This window comes from Lichenostomus cassidix, chromosome 19 (genome assembly GCF_008360975.1).
Source record: "Lichenostomus cassidix isolate B80296 chromosome 19, HeHo_3.0, whole genome shotgun sequence".
Lineage (NCBI taxonomy): Eukaryota > Metazoa > Chordata > Aves > Passeriformes > Meliphagidae > Lichenostomus > Lichenostomus cassidix.
In genome coordinates this window covers 8126925-8149308 of record NC_139499.1, presented here as the reverse complement: position 1 = coordinate 8149308, position 22384 = coordinate 8126925, and the positions used below count along the sequence as shown (strand labels likewise).

The following is a 22384-nucleotide window of genomic DNA, read 5'->3' as shown; positions in this document are numbered from 1 at the left end:
CCAAGTGTGCCCTTTTACCTACGAATAAATCAGCTTCCAGCAATTAACCAGCTCCACAAACTGATTTAGTCTTAAATCACATTGATCTACTTCCCATGGAGGACTCGATCCTTGCTGTGCCACTACTGCCAGCAGCATTCAATATTTCATTTACTAGTGAACGTTAAATATTTCATTTACCAGTGAACGTGAAGTATTTCATTTATCGGTGAACGCTGGCTAGAATAACTGAAAACAGCCGTCAGCGGGGCGCAGAAACCCATCTTCGCTCCTCAAACCTCTCCGACGAAGAAGAATTAAAAGGAAAATAGAGGATAAGAAAGGAAAATAGAGGAAAATAAAGGAAAATAGAGGAAAAATAAAGAAAAACCCCAGCGGGAGGCTCTCCCCGCACCGCTCCCCTCAGGCGGCGCTGCTCCTCCCGCGCGCCCCTCACGAGGCCCCGCCCCCTGCGGGCGGCCCCGCGCATGCGCAGCTCGGGCGGGGCGGAGCGGCCGCGCTGCCGCGGTCACGGCCGGGCGGTGCGCGGGGCCGGCGGCGGAGAGCCCGGTCCGCTCCTCATACCCCGCTCCCGGAGCCTCCGCTCCGTACTCCCGGGCACCCAGAGGGAGGCCGGGGACAGCCGTCCCTCCTCCCGCCCGCCGGCAGAGCCGCAGCCATGGACGAGCAGAGCGTGGAGGTGAGCGGCGGGCGGGCGGGCGGCGCGCGCTCCCTCAGGGCGGTGAGGGGGCAGCGGCTGCGGCTTCTCCTCCGCTCGCGCCCGTCCCACCGGCGGCACTCGGAGGGTCCTTGTCCCCTGTGTGACGGGAAAAAAGGCCGAACGGCAGCGGGAGGAGGCGGGCCGGGCGCTGGGAACAGGCTGCGGCGCTGCGGGGCTTGGCTCGGCTGGGCAGGGAGGCAGCAGGTGGGGAGGGGGTAGGAAATGAGCTGGCGGAGGTGCCAGTTCCGGAGGGGGAGAAATAAATGCAGGGATGGATTCGGGATGGATGGAGAGCTGGCGCGCACGGAGCTCGCCTTGGCAGCGCGAAGGCGCAGAATGGCTGTAAGCTCAGACACCTGCTGGGGGCTGTGGCACAGGGGAAAGTGGAAAAGACCGGCTGTGATCACCTCCGCTAAACACATATGTTGGGTTTCGACGGCTTGCAACTGGTAAAGAAGGCATTAATATGTGGGAGAACTGTAAAAATAAAGGTGTCTTGCCTTTGTGCTGATTCACAATCCCAATGCTGTGGGGAAAAGAATTAGCCCACCTGAAGAACCTTCTGAAGTTCCATAGTTGAGACCAGAAAGGTTATAACTCCTGTATGATACAGGATGTAAAACTTCCTTATCAGTTATAAATTATCAATGTGGAAAGCAAACGTTGCTTTCAAAATACCTCTTTCGTTTGGGGAATGTTTTTATCATCCAAGATTGATTAAATGGTGTGGTGGAGAGAGTGCTGATGGTAGACATTCTTTTAAATATAAGTATTATGAAAGTCAAAAAAGTACCCAAATCAATTCAGCCCCTCTTGGGTATAACATATACATGCACTTACCATGATCTTGAAATAGTTTAGTGCCAATCCACTGTCTGCAGGTACAACATCATTTCTTCTGGTAGCTGTTCAATCCCGTGTGAACACAAGCAGGAATACCTTGGCTACAAAAAGGCCTGCTCTGAAAAAGAGAAGACAAATAGAAACTATTCCTTGAAGAAGGAATTACAAAATGGGTGCTGAGAGGTGGTGCAGTGTGGGAGAAGCTGAGGAGGAGAGTTTTGGTGTCTAGGTTTTATCTCCCCGTTTGGAACGGGACTGAAGTGAAACCTGGCACTGTGCCTGGCAAACAAATGCAGCTCTGCTGTGTTTGAAACATGTTTAACAATAGTGCTAATCCCCCTTTGCAGAGCATTGCCGAGGTGTTCCGATGTTTTATTTGTATGGAGAAGCTGCGGGATGCCCGCCTGTGCCCTCATTGCTCCAAGCTGTGCTGTTTCAGCTGTATCCGGGTGAGTTTGCTTGGTTTGGTTTATTCCTTCAAATGTTTGAACTGAAAACTGACTGAGCTTATGAAAACATTCTTTTCCTGGAGTTCCAAGGATTCCTTTTATTTTTTTTTCCCTTCCTCCTTTAGTTTCCCTTTCAAAACCTTTTATAACACCCTGAGGAAGAAGTAGGCAGGCTGTGCATTGCCTTCAGTGGTGCTAATTATAGGCACCATCTGGAATAATTGCTTTAAGGAAGAGACACACAATGATCCCTTCCTTAGCACCTCCTGAGAGTTGGTGATGCCTGTATGGAAGACAAAAGTTGGGACAGAAATCAGATGCTGACTTTGCACCTGGGAAGGTCACAGCATCACCTCCTGTATCCTGGAGATGTTTTATAATGCTGGTGTGGTGTGATCAGGTGCAGCTAAATCTTTCTCAGGGGATTCTGAGGAAGCACCTGGATCCTCATTGCTTTGTTAAGGTCGTGGTTGTCAATGTATCACACTCCAGTTCCAAATCCAGCTGCTGTTTTGTGTTGCTGTAGCAGCAAAAGGTTCAGCTGAGGTTTCCAGACCTCCAGTAGTATTTCCAGAAATTGGAACAGACATTCATCCTTCTCTCTGGAAGCCCTGACAAGAGCTGTAGGTGAAGGATTCGTGCTGCATATTAAGGATTTTGGATGACATATTGTTGCTGGGTGGTGAGAGATTATTCATGAAACTCTTTAAATGTAGTAGAGAGCTGACAAATATAAACCCATCAGCTGCTGAGCTCTTACACTTGTGAGTTGTAGTGGGCAGGTGAAGTTCTTTGCTCAGCTGTTTGTCCCTGGAGCTTTCTGGAAGAGAAACATTCACAGGCTCCTTGTGGATTTGATCATTGAACTTCAGGTATTTAATTTGTCTATAAATAACCCTAGAGGAAGAAATGAATTACCTTGAAGACTAGTTTGACTCTGAAAAAGATGCTTGTTGTGTCTTTTTCTTTCCTTTATTGAAACATCCTCTTTAGTCTAAGACTGAGGGAATCTGCCAGGTGGGTGGTTTCTAATGCAATATTTGGTACCTCAGAATTCTCTGTGTAATTTTAACTGAAGTATCTCTGACATCTAAAGACAAGTGATTGCTTGTTACTAAGACGCAAATAGCAGCTTCTTTTGTGACTAAGTAATTGAACAGTTAAATTGAAAATTTGTTTTAAAAAAAGGAAAAGATATAGGTAGACTGTAATAAGAATATGTAACTCCTAATTAATGATAGAATGTACTTGCCTGCAGTTCCTTCCTTCCAGTCTCTTTAAAAAGGTTTTTCCTTTTTCCATCACAGCGTTGGCTGACTGAACAAAGAGCTCAGTGCCCCCATTGTAGGTAAGGTATTTTTAATATCAGGAATTGGGTGGATTGTCCTGTTTTGATCAATCTCTTTTTCAGTGCAGGTTACACTAAATTTATAAGCTTTTTTTTTTTTGAGACCTGCCTGGTGTTTCTATAAAAATTGGCCCTGGTATAATACTTATTCTAAAACATGTTCTGGTTTTGTGACAAGCTAAGCAGGATCTTTGTTCTTCCCACGTAACACTGCTGTGCACACAGCTGGTGTAATAACAGTAACTAGAGGGAATTCCTCTTAGAACTCTTTATATTCTTCTTACAAAGGTTAGAGCCCAGAAGCTTCATTTTCCAGAGTGAAAAGTATCCATTTTTATGCCTGTAATTTGTGTGATGTGCCCATGCAGCCATTCCGTGTAACATTGCCGGGTGCAGTTCTCCGCTTTCCCCAAATGATCAAATTGACTTAATTTTTTCTTTTCTTGGAATAACTAGTCCAGTTTCTGCTTTTTTTCTTTGCCTGTGACTCTTCTGAGCTCCTGGAGCCAAATTGCTGCTCTAACTGTTCCATCCTTCTTGCAGAGCTCCCCTGCAGCTCCGAGAGCTCGTCAACTGTCGCTGGGCAGAGGAGGTCACCCAGCAGCTGGACACACTTCAGCTCTGCAGCCTCACAAAGCATGAAGAAAATGAAAAGGACAAGTAAATGGAGTGTTCTTTGCATGAAGTATTTTCAGTGATCACAGATCTGAAATAAAAGGCTTTGCTTAAAGATTTGCTCATTTGGCATTAAGTCCCAGTAAGACTGGGGGTGCTGAGTTGGTATCTTGGGCAGAAGAAAACAGAGAAGCTGTTCTGAGATGTTTTCTAGTCCTGAAAATGTAATTGATAAAGCCAGTTGGAGAGCAAAGAAAATACATCAAGTCCCCCAAAAAGCAGTACTTTCAGTAGTCTATAATTAGGATTTTAATAATGTGTAATGTTAACTTCTAAAACTCTGAATTTGATTCTGTGATCATATCCTTTATCTATGGAGTAGAAATCCAATTTGAGTAATGTACTCTCTTATCTCTGTGAAGTGCTTCCTGAGAGAATACCAAAGGCAACATTTATCTTACAAAAGGTTTTTAATGAATGTAACTGTTTTCTTTGCAAAAGATGTTTTGTGCTTTACTTGCAGGATCATGTAGCAAAACAAGTGAAAATGTTAAACCGAGTTTGTAGAGAATTCGTAGCTATTTTCTATTGGTGATATGTGTATTTTTTTGTTAAAGGTGTGAAAATCATCATGAAAAGCTCAGTGTGTTCTGCTGGACCTGCAAGAAGTGCATTTGCCACCAGTGTGCACTTTGGGGAGGAATGGTAAGAGAAGACTTGCTTGAATGCATGTGGTGTAAAGGACTTCAAGCTTTGTGCCTGACAGTGGTTTTGAAGAGCTAGAAATGCTGTAAAACTGCTGTTCTGCCTGTTGGATTGCTGTGCAAATACTGCAGTTGTAGGTGTATTTGTAATTAGTTAACATTGCTTGTGAAACATGATACTTCCTGTTTGTAATTAGAGAAGAAAATTAAGCTTTTGCCCAAAGCAGGTTGGAATTACCTTCCTTGTTATAACCTTAGTGATATCTTGGACAAATTCTGTGTGGTGGGGAGAGTTTTATGGGCAAAGGAAGAAGTCTTGCTCAGAAAATATAGATCAGACTTGTTATTTAATTGTCCTGCCCTGTAATCCTGAGTATCTCCAAACCTGTAGCACAAATCACCAGTGTTTATCCATTCAGTTGAGTATTTCCAGGAAACACAAAATTGCTGTTTGGAATGTAAGTGGTTAACAGTGTGCTGCCCTTATTTGGGAAGGGTGTTTTAATAATAATGATAAAAATAAACCTTCTATCAATATTTGATTTGTTAAAGGATTGTACAGTGAATGAAGCAATTTATTTTTGGAGGACTCTTGAGACTCCAAATAACTCCTGACAGGAAGCTTTGATGGAATAAGAGCCAAATTCATGACTTCTTACAAAGGGAAGTGAAAGACAGACTTCCTACATACAATCTGCTTTGGAACTTTTCCAGAATGAGTGATACACTCGTAGGCTTTCTTCCCTTCTCTTTCAGGAATTTAATAGGAGTAGAATAAAGTGGAAAAGAGATGTTCTGTTATTCACCACCACCTCCTCCTCCTCCCCCTTTTTCTCTTTGAGCAGCATGGAGGACATACTTTCAAACCACTGGCAGAAATCTACGAGCAGCACGTCACAAAAGTAAATGAAGAAGTGGCAAAGCTTAGGAGAAGACTCATGGAATTGATCAGTTTGGTGCAGGAAGTGGTAAGAAAGTTTTCCTGCAGTATTCCATTAGCAAACTGTAAAGTGGGAAGTGGAAGTAGAACCTGTTAGAAGGTGGTGAGATTACCCATAGAGAGATCTTTTTGCTTTTTTATTTGACACTATTTATACAGTGTAGAAAGGTCAAAATAGTCTCAGTTTGGGTTTAGAGTTGGGTAACAGATTTTCTTTTGGGGCATGGTGTTTAAAAGCTGGAGTTGCTCAGTTCTTTGAAAGATGTGTTTTTATCAACACCTAAAGAGCAGTCTGTCATGCTAAATAAGTATAAAAATGCTTTATTCTAACAGCTTATTTTCCCTTTTTAAAGGATAATAAGCTGTAAATGTATTTGAGCCTGCAGGATGTGCAGCTCACCAGTTAGAGATTTGTTTGTTTACCTCCTTTTTCTTCCATGTGGGGTAAACATGTCAAAAATCCAAGCATCAATGTGTTCAGCTTAGGCAGTTTCAGTGGGAATTCCAGCAATTTGATGCAATTTCTTGTATCCCAGGAAGGATTACTTTTGTGTTCTGATATATTTATTATGTGTAGTCTTTGTGCAGATAAAATCAGGGTATTTTAAACAAGTTTCTGTATGTTTTTTGCTGTTGTTCAGGTGGTTGTTTGCCACACAGATTTGCTCTGCTCCAGCTCAGATGTGACTTTATCACCACATGGGCCACTTGTGTTTATAAAATGCTGAGAGTTTCTGACCTTCACTGGCCAGAGAGAATGATGCTGTTTTTATCTCACATTATTCTTGTTACCACAAAGAACTTCTCTGCTTTTATCACGTTATTCCTGTTACCACAAAGATAACTTTTCTGTGCTGCTCAAATTGCAGAAGAGAACCTGGCAGCTGCATTTACAGGTCTGATACTAAAGAATCCCTACATGACAAATCCCTGCATGATGAGAAAATGCTGCTCAGCTTCCCAGTTAACCTTTGGGCACCCAGCAGAGGGCATGCTGAGGGATCCAGTTAAATCCTGGCTGCTCCAGGAACAATCTGGAACACACCTCATCAGAGCAACACTCCTGTTTTTCCTCACGGGGGGTTTAGGGACACTTGGGCATTTCTGGGATCTCAGAGTGTGGAGTCAAGGTGTGAAAAATGCCGTGTGAAGGTTTGGTTTTGTATCTTTTTCCTGCCCTGTTGCAGGAGAGGAACGTGGAGGCTGTGCGCAGCGCCAAGGATGAGCGCGTCAGGGAAATCCGCAATGCCGTGGAGATGATGATCGCCCGCCTGGACACCCAGCTCAAGAACAAGCTCATCACTCTGATGGGTGGGTATTCTCCTCCTCCCAGAGGCCCAGAGAAATGTATTTACAATGTGTAAATCCATTGAGAAACTTTGTTTCCTGTGAGCATGACTGCTTTATACTCTCCGGTGTTGAGCAAGTTCACTGCTGGCAGAAAACCTCCGCCTGCAGCAAGGCTGTTGGTTAATGATGTAGTTGCTGGGGTAAGTTCTAATACAGTCTAAATTTGAGATAACCTGGTTATGTTCTGTTAAAAACTCCTGTATAATAACTTGAAAAATGTTCCCATCTGGCTGGAAAATGTTTAGTACCTTTCAACTAAAATCCTTTTATATTCGACAAGAAGTGCATCTTTCTAATTTGGAAAGTTTGAAAATTATGTAATAGATACTCCTTTTAGTGTAATTTTAATATTAGAGAGGCTTGTCTGGATAAGAGTCAAGCTTGCTGTTCTTTTTGTTCAAAAAATCACCCCAAAACAATAAACCTGCCATTTCTGGGACACAGAGTGTTTCATTACTGACTTAACCTCAAATGAGTTCTTCACTACAGCTCTAATTAAAAATGTAGACTTGCTTATCAAATGCTTTCTCAATCAACCTTGGTATATTTAGAAATCCTTTACCTTAGTATGTTCTGGGGCAGCTTCCAAGTGAAAAAGAAAAGTACAGTTTCTTTAAAAACTGAGTATGTGTTTTGGGGTTTTTTACCATGGCTTTTCTTTAAACAGGTCAAAAGACATCACTTACTCAAGAAACAGAACTTCTGGAAACGCTGCTTCAAGAAGTAGAACATCAGGTGATTATTAAACAAGATGAAATGTTGTGTTGCACAGATCCCTCCTCAGTTGGCCTTTCTCATTTGCTTTTTTAATTTAAAAACTATTAATTGGCAGATATTTCTGGAGGATATCTCTTCACTGAAGTGGCCTTAGGTTGCACAATTTCATCTTAAAAACAAGTGTGTCTTCTAGAAATACTCAAAGGTGTTCTGTTGCTTGAAAAACTAGTAAAGGGATTAACAGCAACATCACACAAAACTACCCAGTTCTATATAAATTAGTTTAACCTAAGGGAAGTACACAGCAGTTGTAACTTTCGTTGTAGAATTCCAGAGAACAAAACAACCAAACCCCAAAACCTCCAAGCTCCATTTTCCATTGTGTTGTGGGCAAAATTTCTGAAGCTGTGACAGAAATGCAATTTAGCTGTTTGAAAACAAAAGTGGACAAAACCTCTGATTTCTCCTGAGCTAAGGCCATTTTTCCTCCTTTTTTCCCCATGTAGTTACGGTCCTGCAGCAAGAGTGAGCTGATATCCAAAAGTTCAGAGATCCTGATGATGTTCCAGCAGGTCCATCGGAAGCCCATGGCCTCGTTTGTCACCACTCCTGTCCCCCCAGACTTCACAAGGTGAGTGCTGCATTTCTGTTCTGTTTGGTCAGTGTTTAAAAACATATTTAAAGTACCTGAGAGTTTCCTCTTAGCTTACTCCTTGTAGTAACCTGTGCTGCAATTAGGCTTTTCTGTTCCAGCAGGGCTTATTTTGTGGCTGTAGTCCCTGCTAGGGAGTCAGGACAGTTGGTTCCAGCTCATAATTTTTTTTTTTTCTCTTTTACACTTAGTTTACTGATTTGTCCTTTTTTTCTCTTATTATTGGGTCATTCAGTATATAATTGCCAGGCTCTCATGAGATGCCTCTGTAGGTCACCTTAATTCAGAATATGCAGCCAAAATCACTTCATAGCACAATTCTTCATCAGGAGAGCACTGCTGGTGGCTGCTGAGGGAGCCTGTGCTGAAAAATTTCTCCAAAAAAGGGAAAGTCAGAGAAGTCTCTGGAATTCCTCTAGCAAAAATTGGTTTGGCTGTGTCTTGGTTTAAATCTGAATGTTCATTTTCCAATGGCACCAAGCTGTTGCCTCCTAAGGAGGCTTATAAATGGAATTATACTGCAATAACCCAGTGTAGTCCTCGTGAATTTCAGTGGCTCTGATGACCTAAATCATCCAAAATGCTTCTACAGAATGCAAAAGTTTGGATATTTGATGCCACGTTATTCAAGTGTAATATATTTATTCCTTCCCCCGCAGTGAATTGGTTCCAGCCTATGACTCAACTACATTTGTCTTGGAAAACTTCAGGTAAGAATGTGTCTTAAATTACTATGAATATTGGAAATCTCCTTCTGTTTCCTCTGTACTTCATCAGTGTTACTTAAAACACAGAATAATCTCTACAGAAAACTGTGAGGTCTTGACTAAGCTATGGCAATTCCATTAAAAATCTCTTGTTTACCGAGTGAACAACTAACCCCATTTAAAAGATTTTCCATTAGGAAGGCAATCATTTCTGCAGCTCATGGTTCCAAGGAGGGTTTTGCTTTGTCCCAAAAACCAAATGTTTTCTCCTCTCTCACCAGCACCTTGCGCCAGCGAGCAGATCCTGTGTACAGCCCTCCCCTGCAGGTGTCAGGACTGTGCTGGAGATTAAAAGTTTACCCGGTGAGTTACACCTTCAGCTGCACTTGGTATCCCACCCCAGTTCATTCCCAGGCTTCTCCAGTAAGGAATCACCAGTTTGTCTCATGTTGTACATGAAAAGCTGTAGGAAAAGAACATTATAAGGTTGTAGAGTTGAGCACCAACCATTGGAGAATTCCCTTTCTGCCTCCAGATCTCCAGTGAGGATATTCTCATATAGTTTGTCTGGTTAATTTAAAAGCAATTAAAGATGGGTGCTACTAATATGGCATAGAAGCTTTAATAGATATTTTTGTGTCTCAGTGATTTTTTGCAGGTGTTCCTTACAGAATTGAGACAGAGTAACTTAGTCTGTGTGAATAATATTTAGTGGGGAAGGTGGGAGGAGGACCAGGTATTAATTGACTCTGCATGCAGCTCTCAAACTGGACATTAAAATCTGTATTTTGCTCATGTCCATTCAGTGGGCTGAATATTCCCGTTTTTGAAGCTTTATCCATGTTGGAAAGTTGACCCACAGGGTGGGATCTTCCTACATTCCCTGCTCTGGTCAGTGCTGCTCCTGCAGCTGTGTGGAGAAGGAGGAGTTTGGTGGTGGAGCACCAGCTCTGTCTTAGTGATTTTTGTAGCATCCTTGGAGAAATGACTCCATAAGTTAAGCCCATGGATGCCCAGAACTGTATTATTGCAGTGCAGAGGTGGAATTGTGTGGAAGTTTCCAGAGTATTGTAAATTCAGGATTAGCTACATGAGCTGTGCTGTCAGAAGGCATTAAAATTTATTTTTTCAATGGTAAGTTGAAATGTTTCTTCAAGCTGGAGGATTCAAGTTGAGCCATTCTTCATCCTTGGTTCAGGTGAGTGTGATGGAGGTTTTGCTGTATTTTTTCTTGACTTCTGGTGACTCTAATATTGTTTCTCAGTTAACTGCCCTAACTTTTTCATGTTGCATGGGATTTTTTTCTGAACAAATTGCTCTCTTCTCAAAAATTGAGGAGCTTTGAAATGTGGCTGTATGTAAAATATTTCAGAACTAATGTTTAACCTGAAATAATGTTTTTCTGATACATTTTGTCTATTCAGACTTCTATTTAATCAAAGCCCCCAAGTGTTAATAGAGTAATGAAAGCTTTGTCTTGAGATTTATATCTGAGATACCAATACTGCACTGTGTATGTGCTTCTTGTTGATTCATGTTACAGTAGGAGGTCACTGAAGACTAAAAATCACAACTGTAGCATCCAAAGTAGATTCCTGCTGCAAATCCAGTGTTGATTGAAACTGTTTTCCAAACTTCTCTAAGCCTTTTATATCAAAGTGTTTTGGTTTGTTGGTTTGGTTTTTTTAATTTTTCTTTTTTCTTCAATTCTATTTTTAATCAATTCCTCAATTTTATTTCAAGGATGGAAATGGAGTAGTTCGGGGCTACTACCTGTCTGTGTTCCTGGAGCTGTCTGCTGGATTGCCAGAGACATCCAAGTAAGAACCTGCAGTAAGAACAAATGGTGGGGTTTTTTCTATCTGTGTTTGCAAAGAATGTGGAACCCTTTGGGGAAAGAATGGTGAGACTTCTGTTGTCCCTTGAGCTTTGAATCAGGCACAAAGATAATATTTTAAAGTTGTTACTCAGTGGCTCTCTTGAGATAAAAAGGAAGCTGGCAAAACGACTGATGGGAGTATCTGTATGGTAGTTCAGTCCTGGAGTTCATTCTACTCCCTAGTCCTGCTTGCTTTTCTTTTTTCACTGCTTATTTAAGCATTTAGTAAAATTTTAAAGTTGTCTCACCCATTCAGCTGGGCAGGAAGGTGCAGCTATTAAACCTGACCTGCTCAGCAATTCTGACACCTTTTGGTCCTAATCCCTGTGCCTTTCCCCTGGGCAGGTATGAGTACCGTGTGGAAATGGTGCACCAGTCCACCAATGATCCCACCAAAAACATCATCCGCGAGTTTGCCTCTGATTTTGAAGTTGGGGAATGTTGGGGTTACAACAGATTCTTCCGCCTGGACCTGCTGGCCAACGAGGGCTACTTGAACCGGCAGAACGACACTGTCATCCTCAGGTGGGCCTTCCCTGCTCTCCTTCCAAAATATCATCACTCCTACTGAAATAGGAAATAATCACAAGTTTGGATTTAAAATGTTGGTGGCATGCTTTGTTCTAAATGGATTTCACTGTCAGTAGCCTAAGAGAAGGAAGTATGCTGAAGGGAGGGATGGAAGTTTTAAGTGTATCTTTCTTTGAGGAGTAGCTACTCCTGTCACTAAATAAGGGTTAGAGACCTGTAGCTGCCAGAATTAAAGGAAAAAGGTGCTTTCTCCCCCTCTTTAGAAACAGTTGTCATGAGCATTGGAGAATTTTGGGAATAAAGGAAGTGTCTCCTTTATTTTGGGAATAAATGAAGACTATCCGGTGAGTGTCTCCTACAGAACTCACTGTGGCCAGTCAGGGTGTTCAGGACACTGAGTCCATAAGGACCTGTTGGCTGTTATTTTAGCACTGAATTATAGGTTTTAAGGCTTTTTGCAGGGCTTTTTGAATGGAAGGAGAGACATTAAAACCCAAACCAAACTCCCCTCCAAAACCCCTTTTCAAATGCTCTTTTGAAGGTTCCAAGTGCGCTCACCAACCTTCTTCCAGAAGTGCCGGGATCAGCACTGGTACATTGCTCAACTGGAGGCAGCTCAGACAAGTTATATCCAGCAAATAAATAACCTAAAAGAGGTGAGTGGGATGTTTGTGAATGTGAAATCACCTGTTAGAGTGTATCTCCAAAGGTACTTGATTTGACGCTGCTGCTCCATTTTTTTTTTTTTGTTGTTTTTTTAGAGGCTTGCAATTGAACTGTCCCGGACTCAGAAATCCCGAGGGGTTTCCCCTCCAGACACTCACCTCAGTCCCCAGAATGATGAGGGCTCAGAAACAAGAGCAAAGAAACCTGGACAAAGCATTGAGGCACTGCTTGAGAATTTCACTGCTCCGGGATTAGCGCGGGAGAACAAGGAAGAGGAGGAAGAGAAGACTCAGCAGGAAGACTTCAATGTAAGAATTCTGTTTCCTGCCTCTGTTTGTGTACAGCTTTCTGTGATAAGGTAGCAATAGAAACATAGGGGAGCTTGTGAATTGTAAATTAGATTTATTATCCTTGCTGTGGAAATAGGAGATGACACACTTGAAAGCTGTGAGTGAGAGGTGACTCCAGAGAGATGTTCCAGAACAGAGCTAAAAGATCCCACCACAAAAAACCTTCCAAGTTGCAGCTGAAAAATCTGACTTGTGTTTGTTCCCAGCCTTTAATGTGCTTTGAAAGCCTCCTCAGTCCTGTGTGATTGTGACAGTGGGGACAGAGAGTATCTGTTCATAGCTTTTGGGGATGCATCAAGGTGCAGCTGAATGTTTCTTGATCAAAAAACTTGTGTTTTTCCAGCAGCATGAGCTCTCAGATGGTGACCTGGATATGGATCTTGTTGGAGAAGATGAGGTGAACCACCTTGATGGCAGCAGCTCTTCAGCAAGTTCAACAGCAACCAGTAACACTGAGGAAAATGATATTGATGAAGAAACTATGTAAGTAACTTTAAATGCCTTTCAGATCATCCTGTACCTTGTACCCAGGGTAATCATCTTAATTCCAGTGGAAACTGAGTCATTTGCTGGGGTGTGTGGGATTCCAGTGTGATTTGAGAGGTGGTTCCTATATTGGGAACAACATGAACTCATAGAGTTAGTGCTAAACATTGAATTTTTGGTCAGCTAATTACTGTCTTTCTGATCTCTTTATTTACATTAGTGCTGCATTCTGTCTTTGACAAGTGATAATCTGTGAAGGTTCTTTCCCAAAACACTATTAAGAAATCTGTCTCAGCACTGTAACAAAGTAGTGCTCTGGAATTGGGAAGTGTTGTAGTAGTAGGAGAGTGATGATAAGGACAGGTATTTAAATTGGGGAATTCAAGACTGAGCAGAGCTGATGTCAAATCCTGGGATCTTCATTAAAACATGAGAATGTGCTGCAACACTTACAAATGTAGGAGTGTGCAGGATCAGATTTTGCAGTCTAGGTGCATATGGCACTTTGGCCTCTTGGTTAATGAGTCAGTCATTTAATTACTACACTTCATTTGTTCAGTTTGGAATGCAGGAGATACAATTTGCAGCACTTTATGTTGTTTTTTGAGGCTTGTGTCATAACATTTACCAAGAGCTGAGGAAAGCTAACAGTTGCATTCTCCTTTTCCCACCCTGATCATCCCCTAAGGTCTGGAGAGAATGATGTGGAATACAGCAGCACTATGGAGCTGGAAGATGGAGATCTCATGGAGGATGCAGCAGCTGCTGCTACTCCTGGAGCATCAGGTATGAAAAACGACTCCAGAATTCCCATAAATGCAAAACGCTGCTGGATTCCTTCCTCTGCTCCTCTTGGAAGCAACGCCAAGCTGTGTGTTCTGCAGGCAGTTCTATTTTTGGAACTGCTGCATCATGTGGTTTGTACTGATTATTGCAGTGTAGCAGAAACACTTCATTGGTTCAATAAAGAAAAAAAGGCGGGGGGGGAATTATCTGAATGTGCTGGTTTAAAAATGATGTCAAAGTTTGGAGGGCTTTGTGCCTCTTTGAAATTCCCTGTGTTCCAATCAATAGGAGACTGACAAGGAATTTTTACTGATGTCTGTGTGACCTCTGAGTGTGTGACACATTCACTTGGGGTTTAGTGCACTGCAAAACCCAAAGAATGTGGAGGGAGTGAAGTAAAGAATCCTCACAAGTCAAGCAGAAATACGTTTTAAATGCAACACAAAAAGCTGTTCTAGGTTTTCTTGCTGCCTAGAGATGATCACAGCTCAGATTAGCCATGGATTATAAGATTCTGAAAGAAATGTGTGTCTATATGGAATATAGATATATATTATGGGATTGAAGTATATTTGTTTAGGACAAAGATGCCAGAAGTGGCATTCTCTGGAAGTGATATTTGTGCTGCTATACAAGTCTGTTGGTTCTTGGAACACAGAATTCCCTGTTTGGAAGTTCTGAAATTCAGGGAGGGACATGTTTGTCTCCTTACTCCTTTAGAGTGTGTCTAATCTTTTTATTGATTTGTTAACAAATCTGTTTATTAAGAGAATTTTATAAAAGGTGTGAAGTGAAGTACTTCCCCCATTCCAGTACTTTTTATCTCAAGCTTTAATTAGAACCATATCTGATTGCTTTCAGCATCTGGAAATCCATGAAATACCAACGTCTGGTTAAGTTTCATGGGATATTCTCGTTCCTAATCTTCTTATATAATTATCTTTTTATTTTCTCCAGGGAATATTGCATCCCTGTGTCACACACATCCTTCTTTGTGTCTCTCCCCCTCAGGTACCAACCACAGCTACAGCAGTGCCAGTGGCAGACCTTCCCGGCGAGGAGCCACTGCCCTGGGCTCCACAGCCAGCAGCAGCCTGCTGGACATTGATCCCTTAATTTTAATCCACTTGTTGGACCTGAAAGACAGAAATGGCATGGAAAACCTTTGGGGCCTTCAGCCACGTCCTCCTGCTTCTCTTCTGCAGAACAGAGGTAACTACAGCAGGTGGCAGGTGGTTTAGTTGCAGCCTGGAAGGGCAGTGGGGTGACTGAAAAGCCCCTTTTCTGGAAGGGGTTGGCACTGGAAGCCAACAAACACACAATTCTGTGCTGAGGCAGCAGCTCTACCTCTCCCTGCACACAACTGGAGTGGCTGGGAGTACTTGGAGCACGGTGTAAACCAACAAAATAAATCCTGAAATTTACTTCTGCCTGAAAAAGGCAATTGGAACTAGAAAAGTTTGAGTGGTTGTAAGGCTGGAAAAGAAAAAAAAAAAGGATCAAAATGTCAGGAGCCAAAAATAGTGATGATATTTAAATAATTGAGGAGTATTTGTGGTTCAGTTGGGACCCTTGACCCAAAAACACCAATTAACTCCATGTGCAGCAGAGCTGGCAGTCCTGGCACCCCTGGCTCTTCCTGGAGGTTGCTTTTTCCTCTTTTAGTGAGGAATCAAATGTATTATTGAGATTTGAATGAATTTTGTCATGATTGACACTTATTTGAGCTGCTGGCCACCAGCACAGCATCTTATTTCAGGTCATTCTGTAACAACCATTTGGTGACTTTCTAGAACAGAAGAGAAATAAATGTCCCTTTGCTACAAGTGATGCTTGGGTTTGCTGCCACAATGCCATTGGTGGCACTGAATTTAAAAGCTGGCTCAAAATCCTTTTGTTCCTTTGTCATTAGCTTTTTAGATGTAGTTACATAAACTGTCATGAATTTTCAGTGAATGTAATCCATATTTCCAAAAATGGAAGTGACTTCCAGAAGTACCAAAAAAAAAAAAAAGGAACAGCACATGAACTGTGAGTCCCAGTTCTGTTTTGCTTTTGGAAAAAGCCCTGGACAAAAGGAGCTCAAGAGAGGTGAAGCTCTCCTGTTGTGCTGAGTTGTGTGAATCTTTAGCTGCTGAACACACAGCCAAAATCACCTGTTTTGTGGAGCTTCCCTTGGGATTTGACTGTTCCCAGAGCTTATTGAAGTTGGTCAGTAAAGACAAAGCTGCTGTTCCCGTGGGAGTTTGCCAGACCTCACCTGCTGAGGTGAAGGTTTCTAAGAGCCACTTGACTTTCCAGTCTGGAACAGCTGAATTTACAGTGAAACACAGAATTTATAACACTTCAGGTAGATCCAGGTTGATCTAATTCCAGCTGAGGCTTATTCAGCTGCTCAACCTGATCTTCTGCTGGGAGGTACTTAAGGGAATTCCTTCTCTGGTTTCAGATTTCTTTGAGTTCTCTGTGTTATGAGATGTTAGTGGTCTGAGAATCTTATACACACAGTCAACAGGTTTTATAAAAACAAATTGGACATGAACTGGCAGCCTGACTGGCAAGGTAGTGGTTCAGGTGTCTCCAAAATTCCTGCAGCACTACTGGGAGCCTGGACTGGGGACCTTCCTCCATGATAGGGAACAAAACCCTGCTGTCCCAGCAGTGCTTGCAGCCTCAGTATGCTGCTGTGCCAGGACAGAATGTGTGTCCCTCACTTCTACAGCAGGACAAAAGGCACAATTCTTAGATCTTTATGTTTGTTTCAGAATGGTTTTCCTTACCTGCTGTGTTCTCTGCCTTTCCCTTTGGCAAAGCCTCATCGTACTCCCTGAAGGATCGAGACCAGCGGAGGCACCAGGCCATGTGGAGGGTGCCCCCTGACCTGAAGATGCTGAAAAGACTCAAAACCCAGATGGCTGAAGTTCGAAGCAAAATGTCTGATGTGAAAAACCAGCTGTCTGAAGTGAGGAGCAGCAATGCTAGCTCAGCAGAGGGACAGCCCAGCTTCTTCTCCATCGAGCAGGGAGCCCTGGCTGCCTGTGGCACTGACAGCTGCAGCAAACTGCAGGAAATAGGGATGGAGCTCCTGACCAAGTCTTCAGTCACCAGCTGTTACATCAGGAATTGTAAGTGCATGGAGAAGTGGGGATTTAAATCACTCTTTCAGGTGGTTTGTGTACGAAGGCAGTTCCTCGTGCTCACGTTCAGCTGAGATCAGAAATGGAAACCTGCCCTGCCCTTGAGGAAGTCAGTGTTGTTGAAACTGCCCTTCTCTGTAAAACACAAAAACTTCACCCCACAGCCAGTGACAAACGTGATGCAGTGAGAATGTTCTGAGGTTTAACCCAGTGCCAGACTGGTCTGAGCTGGAGGTCACTCCCTTGACTGTTCTGCATTTGGCCCATCTGGGAACTTGAGGCTGTTGCAGGAAGCAGTCCAGTCCAGACTTGCCGAAATCTAAAATACAAGTAAGCCAGGATTTGGGTTTGTCTTCCTTTATCCTTCATACTCCATGCTGGCTGAAGGAATGTGGGTGAAGCTTTCTGAAGGATATCTTTGTGCAAAGCAAGTGAACATGACTTGTGCAGTCTTGGCCAAGCTTCTCCCCAGCCCAGGCCTTTGGCAGGAAAGGTGTGGAAGGAGTTTTGTGCAGGACTGGGAGTTAATGAGCAATGAGAATAACACAGAGCTTTACTTACAACAAGCATGATGAAAGGGTCCAGCAGTGCTCTGTGTGAACACTTGGCACATCTTTACATTTCTTTGCAGCTGCCAGTAAGAAAAGCACCTCAGCCAAGCCCCTTCGCTCGGGAGCAGCAGGGAGTTTGTCCTTGAGGAGAGCCATGGATGGTGGGGATGGCAACCTGCGCCTGAAGGGGGACAGCCACGCTGCTGAGGGTACCTGAGGGGCACTGGCACCTGGGGAGGGCATGGCATTGGTGTCTGTTGTACAAAAGCTTCTCAGTGAGGCTTTTATTTGGCATCTGGAATTTCCCTTAAACTTGCACGGATCTTTTCTCCACCACACTGAGTGGTACTGTACCTTTGATAGCTGATCTGGGATGCAGCACCTCACAGTCATTTACCAGAACATAAATGTATGTATTATGTTTTGGTCTCTTGGAGTGAACTTGACAGTGAAAATCCTGGATCACACAGCACTGAGCCAGGTTTAAATTGGGATTTTGTTTCGAGGGAACTCAGGAAACCTCCTGTAAGAATGTTACAGCAGTGCTGCTCCTGAGTACAATGCCCTTCCTTCAGTGCCAGCACAAGGCAACCCCTGGCCCAGGAATTGGTATTTTGCCCCTCTCCAGCATTCAGGGAAGGAGGGAAGGTGCCCCATGGATCACATTTGTGTTTTCTCTGCTCAGGAGGTGTGGGGAGCTCCAAGCTGCCTGCTCGGCCCCACGCTCGGGCCCTGGCTGGCCCTGGGGCTGCTGAGGCTCTGCCAAAGCCAGAGGAGAGACCCTGTGAGGGATCAGATTCTGAGCTGGGAGCTTCTGGCTTGAATGGCTTGGCTGCTGTGGAGAAGAACAGGAAAGTTGGTGCTCTGGGGTAAGGGTTGATTCTTTTTTCCTCTTGTTATCTCCTCCCCCACCTTGCCTTGATCTACAAAAATGCCACAATCTCCTAAAACCAGGTGCTTGTAGCATGAAAGAGAAATTACTTTGAAGTTTACTTGGTTGCTGCTGTTCCCTCTGGACAGCAATTTTTGGGTTTATAACTAGGTTACAAGTTGTCTTTTTTTTTTCCTTTTTTTTACCCATTTTTCTCTTATTTTGATCAGCTCTGGCTAGAGTCTGACATTGGGAACTGAAAGGAAGTCCAGGTCTGTTTTCCCACTGTTCCATGCAAAATACCCTCTAACTAAAATTTAATCACTTTTGATTTCCTTGTTTCAGATGATGTTTTTCACTCTAACTCAATTTTTCAGCTGTTTCATGATAATTCTCTGTTGGCCAGCTAAGCAAAGAGCAATGGAGTTTTCAAGTTATTTTTTCTAAATAAGTAGAGTCACCTTTTTTTTTGAAAAATGCTCAAACTTTTCAAGGGTTTTTTTTTTTTTTTAAAGATTTAAAATATTTCTAAATTAATCAAAGCTGGAAGTTTAAGTGGGTGTGCAGGAGACTTAAACAAGGAGTAAAACTAAATGTAGCACTACAAGGCTTTGTTCCCACAAGTGAATTAAGGCTGAATTTCTAACGTGGGGTTTTTATTTCTCCTAAATTCCTTCCCAAGCTCAAACTCCAAGGGATGTCGGACAGAAGGAGCCCAATCTGGTGGCCTGGAGAGCAGCTCTGAGCCTGGGGAGCTGCAGGGGATGAGTTCTGAAGGTGCCTCTGCAGGACCAGAGGAAGGTAAATTGGATGTTGTGGGGGGCAGGTGCAGTGTGGCAGCACTGCTGCTCTGCCTCTGGAGCAGGAAAAAACAAGAGCAAACAACCCCCAAAACCTGCTTCCATGGCTGTTGAACTTTGCTGTAACGTGGCAGCTGCAGAATAAATCTGAGTGAGGAGAGAAGATCTCTGTGTCGCTGCTGTCCTGTGGGGCCAAACAGCTGCTTTTGTACCCTGAGACATCTGCAGGTCTTTGCTTTGCTGTTCACTGGAGTGGCCTTGAGAAGAATTAGAATTTCATATCTAATTAAAATAGTAGCTGGTGACCTTGGCTTGTAATTCTGCTGCCTTCAGGGACAACAACCCTCTGTGGTAACTTTCTCCACAGCCACATGAGAAGCTCTCCAGCACTTCATTCCTTCCGGCTGTTGTGGTACATAAACCAGTTTCCTTAGAGACTTGAAGGAAAGTTTTCCCCCTCCCTTCCTGCATCCTTTCCATGCTGGAAAAAAAATAACACTGCTTTTTTTTTTTTTTTCTTTTTTCCTTCTGAAAGTCCACATCGAGTTTTTCTTATCTTGCTAAAACTCTCCTGCCTTCCACCCCTGCACTAATTTGAATTTCAATGACTGGATTGTAGCGCAAAGCCTATATTAAGGTGCCAGCATCCATCTCGAGCTGCAGTGTGCAATATTGTGTGGGAGTTGGCATTTACAGAAGGTCTCTCAGTGACAAAACTGAATTTCTGCTCTTAGTCACTGCAGCGTGATCATGATGTGCTCCTGCAGTTCTGCTCTCAGAGCAGGGAGCCCAATAGGAAAACGCTATCAAACTGAAATACTTCATTGTTAAAAACCCCAGGAAGCAAATATTACCTTTTTTTTCCCTACAGAGGCAAAACTACAGTGGAATTGGCCCCTCACTTTGCTTTTTCTTAGCAATGAGTATCAGGTTTTAAGAAGTAGAGCCAAGCAGACCCTCTGTCAGCCTCAGAGAGTTCTGCTGCCCAGTGCACACCCAAGGTCACCACCTGGGAGTCACCAACAGCTCTGCTTCTGCTTTGGAGGGGAAATTTATTTTGTGGGACTCAAATACACTATTGCTGCTTGAAGGCTCTGGTAGATCCATCTGCCCCACAGTGGGCTGTGCTGCCTTTTAGCTCCTAGAAAAGCAACTTTTATTTTCTGTCCCAGTTGCAGAGTAGACTGAGCAGCTCAGCTGGCGACACACAGAACAAATCCAGCTGTGTTCAGGCCTGGCACCCAGTGCTCTGTCAGACCCCTGAGTGCTTGGAAAGTGCTCCTTGCCTCTGTTCTCCTGCCAGCTCTTGGGATTTGATGTCAGGAGCTCTTCAGCCGTCTCAGCTGCGCAGATCTCGCTGCCATCCTTTTGCCCTGGGTGTCTCTGGTTTCTCTTGCAGCTGGGGTGTGTCAGAAGCACGTCCTTCACCTCCTGCCAGGGATGAGCAGTGACAGTGACATCGAATGTGACACGGAGAATGAGGAGCAGGAAGATGCCACCTCTCCCTCAGAGGTGTTCAACCACGCCTTCTCAGTGCAGCCCTCCAGTGAAGGTAGAGCTGATCGAGCTCCTCTTCCCAAACATTCCCAGAGCTCCTCAGATTCCAGTTCCCGGGGGGGGGAACTGTGGAGGTGTTAAATCTCAGGAAACTGCCAGTAAGATTTGGAACTCCTCTCTAGGGATCCCAATTAAAACAGCTCAAAACAGGAGCGGGAAACTCTTGCTAGCCTTGAGAAGTCAGTTTAGGTAAGTCTCCTGGGGAAGGGTTGGAATACCCATAGAGCCAGTTCCCAATTGGAACTCCCTGTGTGCCAGGACTGGCACTGTAAGTAGGCTAATTCCAGGGAGGTAACCACTGCCTCAGACATGGATTTGCATCTCAATTGGCAGGAATGTGCTTCCAGCAGTTCTGTGGAGCTTCAGAAAGTCCTCTGGTAAAGCTTTAACTTCCAGTCCAGTGGATCAAAGCTGTGAGGGTGAACTTGACAGGGGTGAAGCTTTAGCCTGAATAAGGGAAGGGGAGGGAGCTTTCCCTGGCTGCTGCAGTGCTCACTTGTGAGGTGACTGGGTTTTGCTGGTGTTGTTTTCACCCTCAGATCACTCCTCGGTGTTACCAGATGGGGATCAAGCCAGTTCTGACGATCTCAGCTTTGTCCCTGGAGAGGACAGCACCAGGTAACTGCCATGGTTCTCCTTGGCCAGCCCTGGGGGCTGCAGGAGCTGCTGCAGGAGCCAAGGTTCATCCTGTGTCAGGATCCTGAGCTCCCTCTGGTTCTGAGGGAGGGAGGGCTGAGCTCTGAACACTTCCATAATCAGTGCAAAACTGACTGGGCTGAAGTAGCTGTCATAAAATTTTGACTTGTAAGACTGTGTTTGTTTGAAGCCTTAAAGCTGCCCCAGCAGGAGAGTTTTCAGTACCAACTGGTTTTGTTTGGAGCAGGTAGAGCGCAGGCTGGAGGCCTGAAGACCCACGGCTGCATCCCTGGGGAGAGGTGTGTGCATTCCCTGGAGCTGAGCCGAGGCTGCTGTCAATGGCTGTGTGCTCTCTGTTCTGTCAAACGTGGTTCTTCTGCCTTGTCTTAACCCTGTCCCCGGGGCCCGGTGACCTCTGCAGGCCTGGCTCTGCACGGTGACATTCTCTGAGCTGTGGGGAAGGTGCTGAGCCCCATTCCAGGGGGATGAGAGTCCTGCTGTGCCGCTGGAATAACCACGAGTGTGTGACTGTCCTTTGGAATGCCGTGGCTCCAGAGCTGGGGGAAAACTCCCATTGTTTTCCCCAGTTGGTGACGTGGACCAACCACACCCATTGCCAAACTCTGTGTTCGTTGCATTTTTGAGCTGCTAAACTCAAACTCACTCCTTGTGAAGCTCCTGTGAGAGCTGATGCCTGGTTAGTGACAAAGCATGAGCCTTGGAAGTACCTGCCTGGTGTTGTCCTCATGTGGCTGCCTGTGTCCGTGTGAATGTGCTGTACAACTCCTAGTTTTAAACTGTTTGCACTTTGTTAATAAAATGAATGTTGAAATCTTGAGTTTGGATGTTTCTGTGTGAATAAGTAAAAGGGTGGAGGCTGTCAGTCAGCTCCACCAGCTGCAATGCCTGGCTGCTCATGGAGGGACTTCTTCCTGCCATTCACCTGTCACATTTTTCCTTAATTATTCAGTGAAAAGCACTTAAACCCCTCTGGGGTTCTCTGTAGAAGCCAGACCCCATCCCTAAATCTCCTTGATTCAAACAGGAATGGAGAAGAAGCTATAGTTTTTCCCAAACTTGGTTTGTCTCAGCTGCAGAGGGAGCAGAGC

General features: G+C 44.0%; 1 protein-coding gene across 10 annotated transcripts; it reads left to right on the top strand.

The window, feature by feature from the left end:
* The first annotated feature begins 472 nt into the window (after window positions 1–472).
* On the top strand, window positions 473–22113 carry TRIM37 (tripartite motif containing 37). 10 transcript variants are annotated; one of them, XM_085078442.1, is made up of 27 exons: window positions 473–679; window positions 1891–1992; window positions 3300–3340; window positions 3884–4000; window positions 4573–4660; window positions 5505–5627; window positions 6787–6910; window positions 7617–7684; window positions 8173–8297; window positions 8978–9028; window positions 9307–9388; window positions 10769–10845; window positions 11250–11429; window positions 11977–12091; window positions 12197–12409; window positions 12798–12934; window positions 13626–13723; window positions 14735–14935; window positions 16537–16848; window positions 17492–17620; window positions 18097–18280; window positions 18965–19083; window positions 20482–20634; window positions 20762–20828; window positions 20973–21016; window positions 21179–21257; window positions 21523–22113. In XM_085078442.1, exons 1-27 carry the CDS (start codon window positions 659–661, stop codon window positions 21524–21526), a joined length of 3054 nt encoding a protein of 1017 aa, XP_084934568.1. In that variant the 5' UTR covers window positions 473–658; the 3' UTR covers window positions 21527–22113. The 10 variants fall into 10 exon arrangements, with proteins under 10 accessions (XP_084934568.1, XP_084934565.1, XP_084934567.1 ...); XM_085078439.1 differs by having other exon boundaries at window positions 16489–16848; XM_085078441.1 differs by having other exon boundaries at window positions 12795–12934.
* The last annotated feature ends 271 nt before the right edge of the window (window positions 22114–22384 follow it).

Coding starts and splice junctions, on each gene's coding strand:
- TRIM37 (XM_085078437.1), top strand. CDS start 659: ATGGACGAGCAGAGCGTGGAG. Junction 12,935..13,625: donor GATATTGATGAAGAAACTAT/GTAAGTAACTTT, acceptor TCATCCCCTAAG/GTCTGGAGAGAATGATGTGG. Junction 20,829..20,972: donor GCCTTGAGAAGTCAGTTTAG/GTAAGTCTCCTG, acceptor CTCAATTGGCAG/GAATGTGCTTCCAGCAGTTC.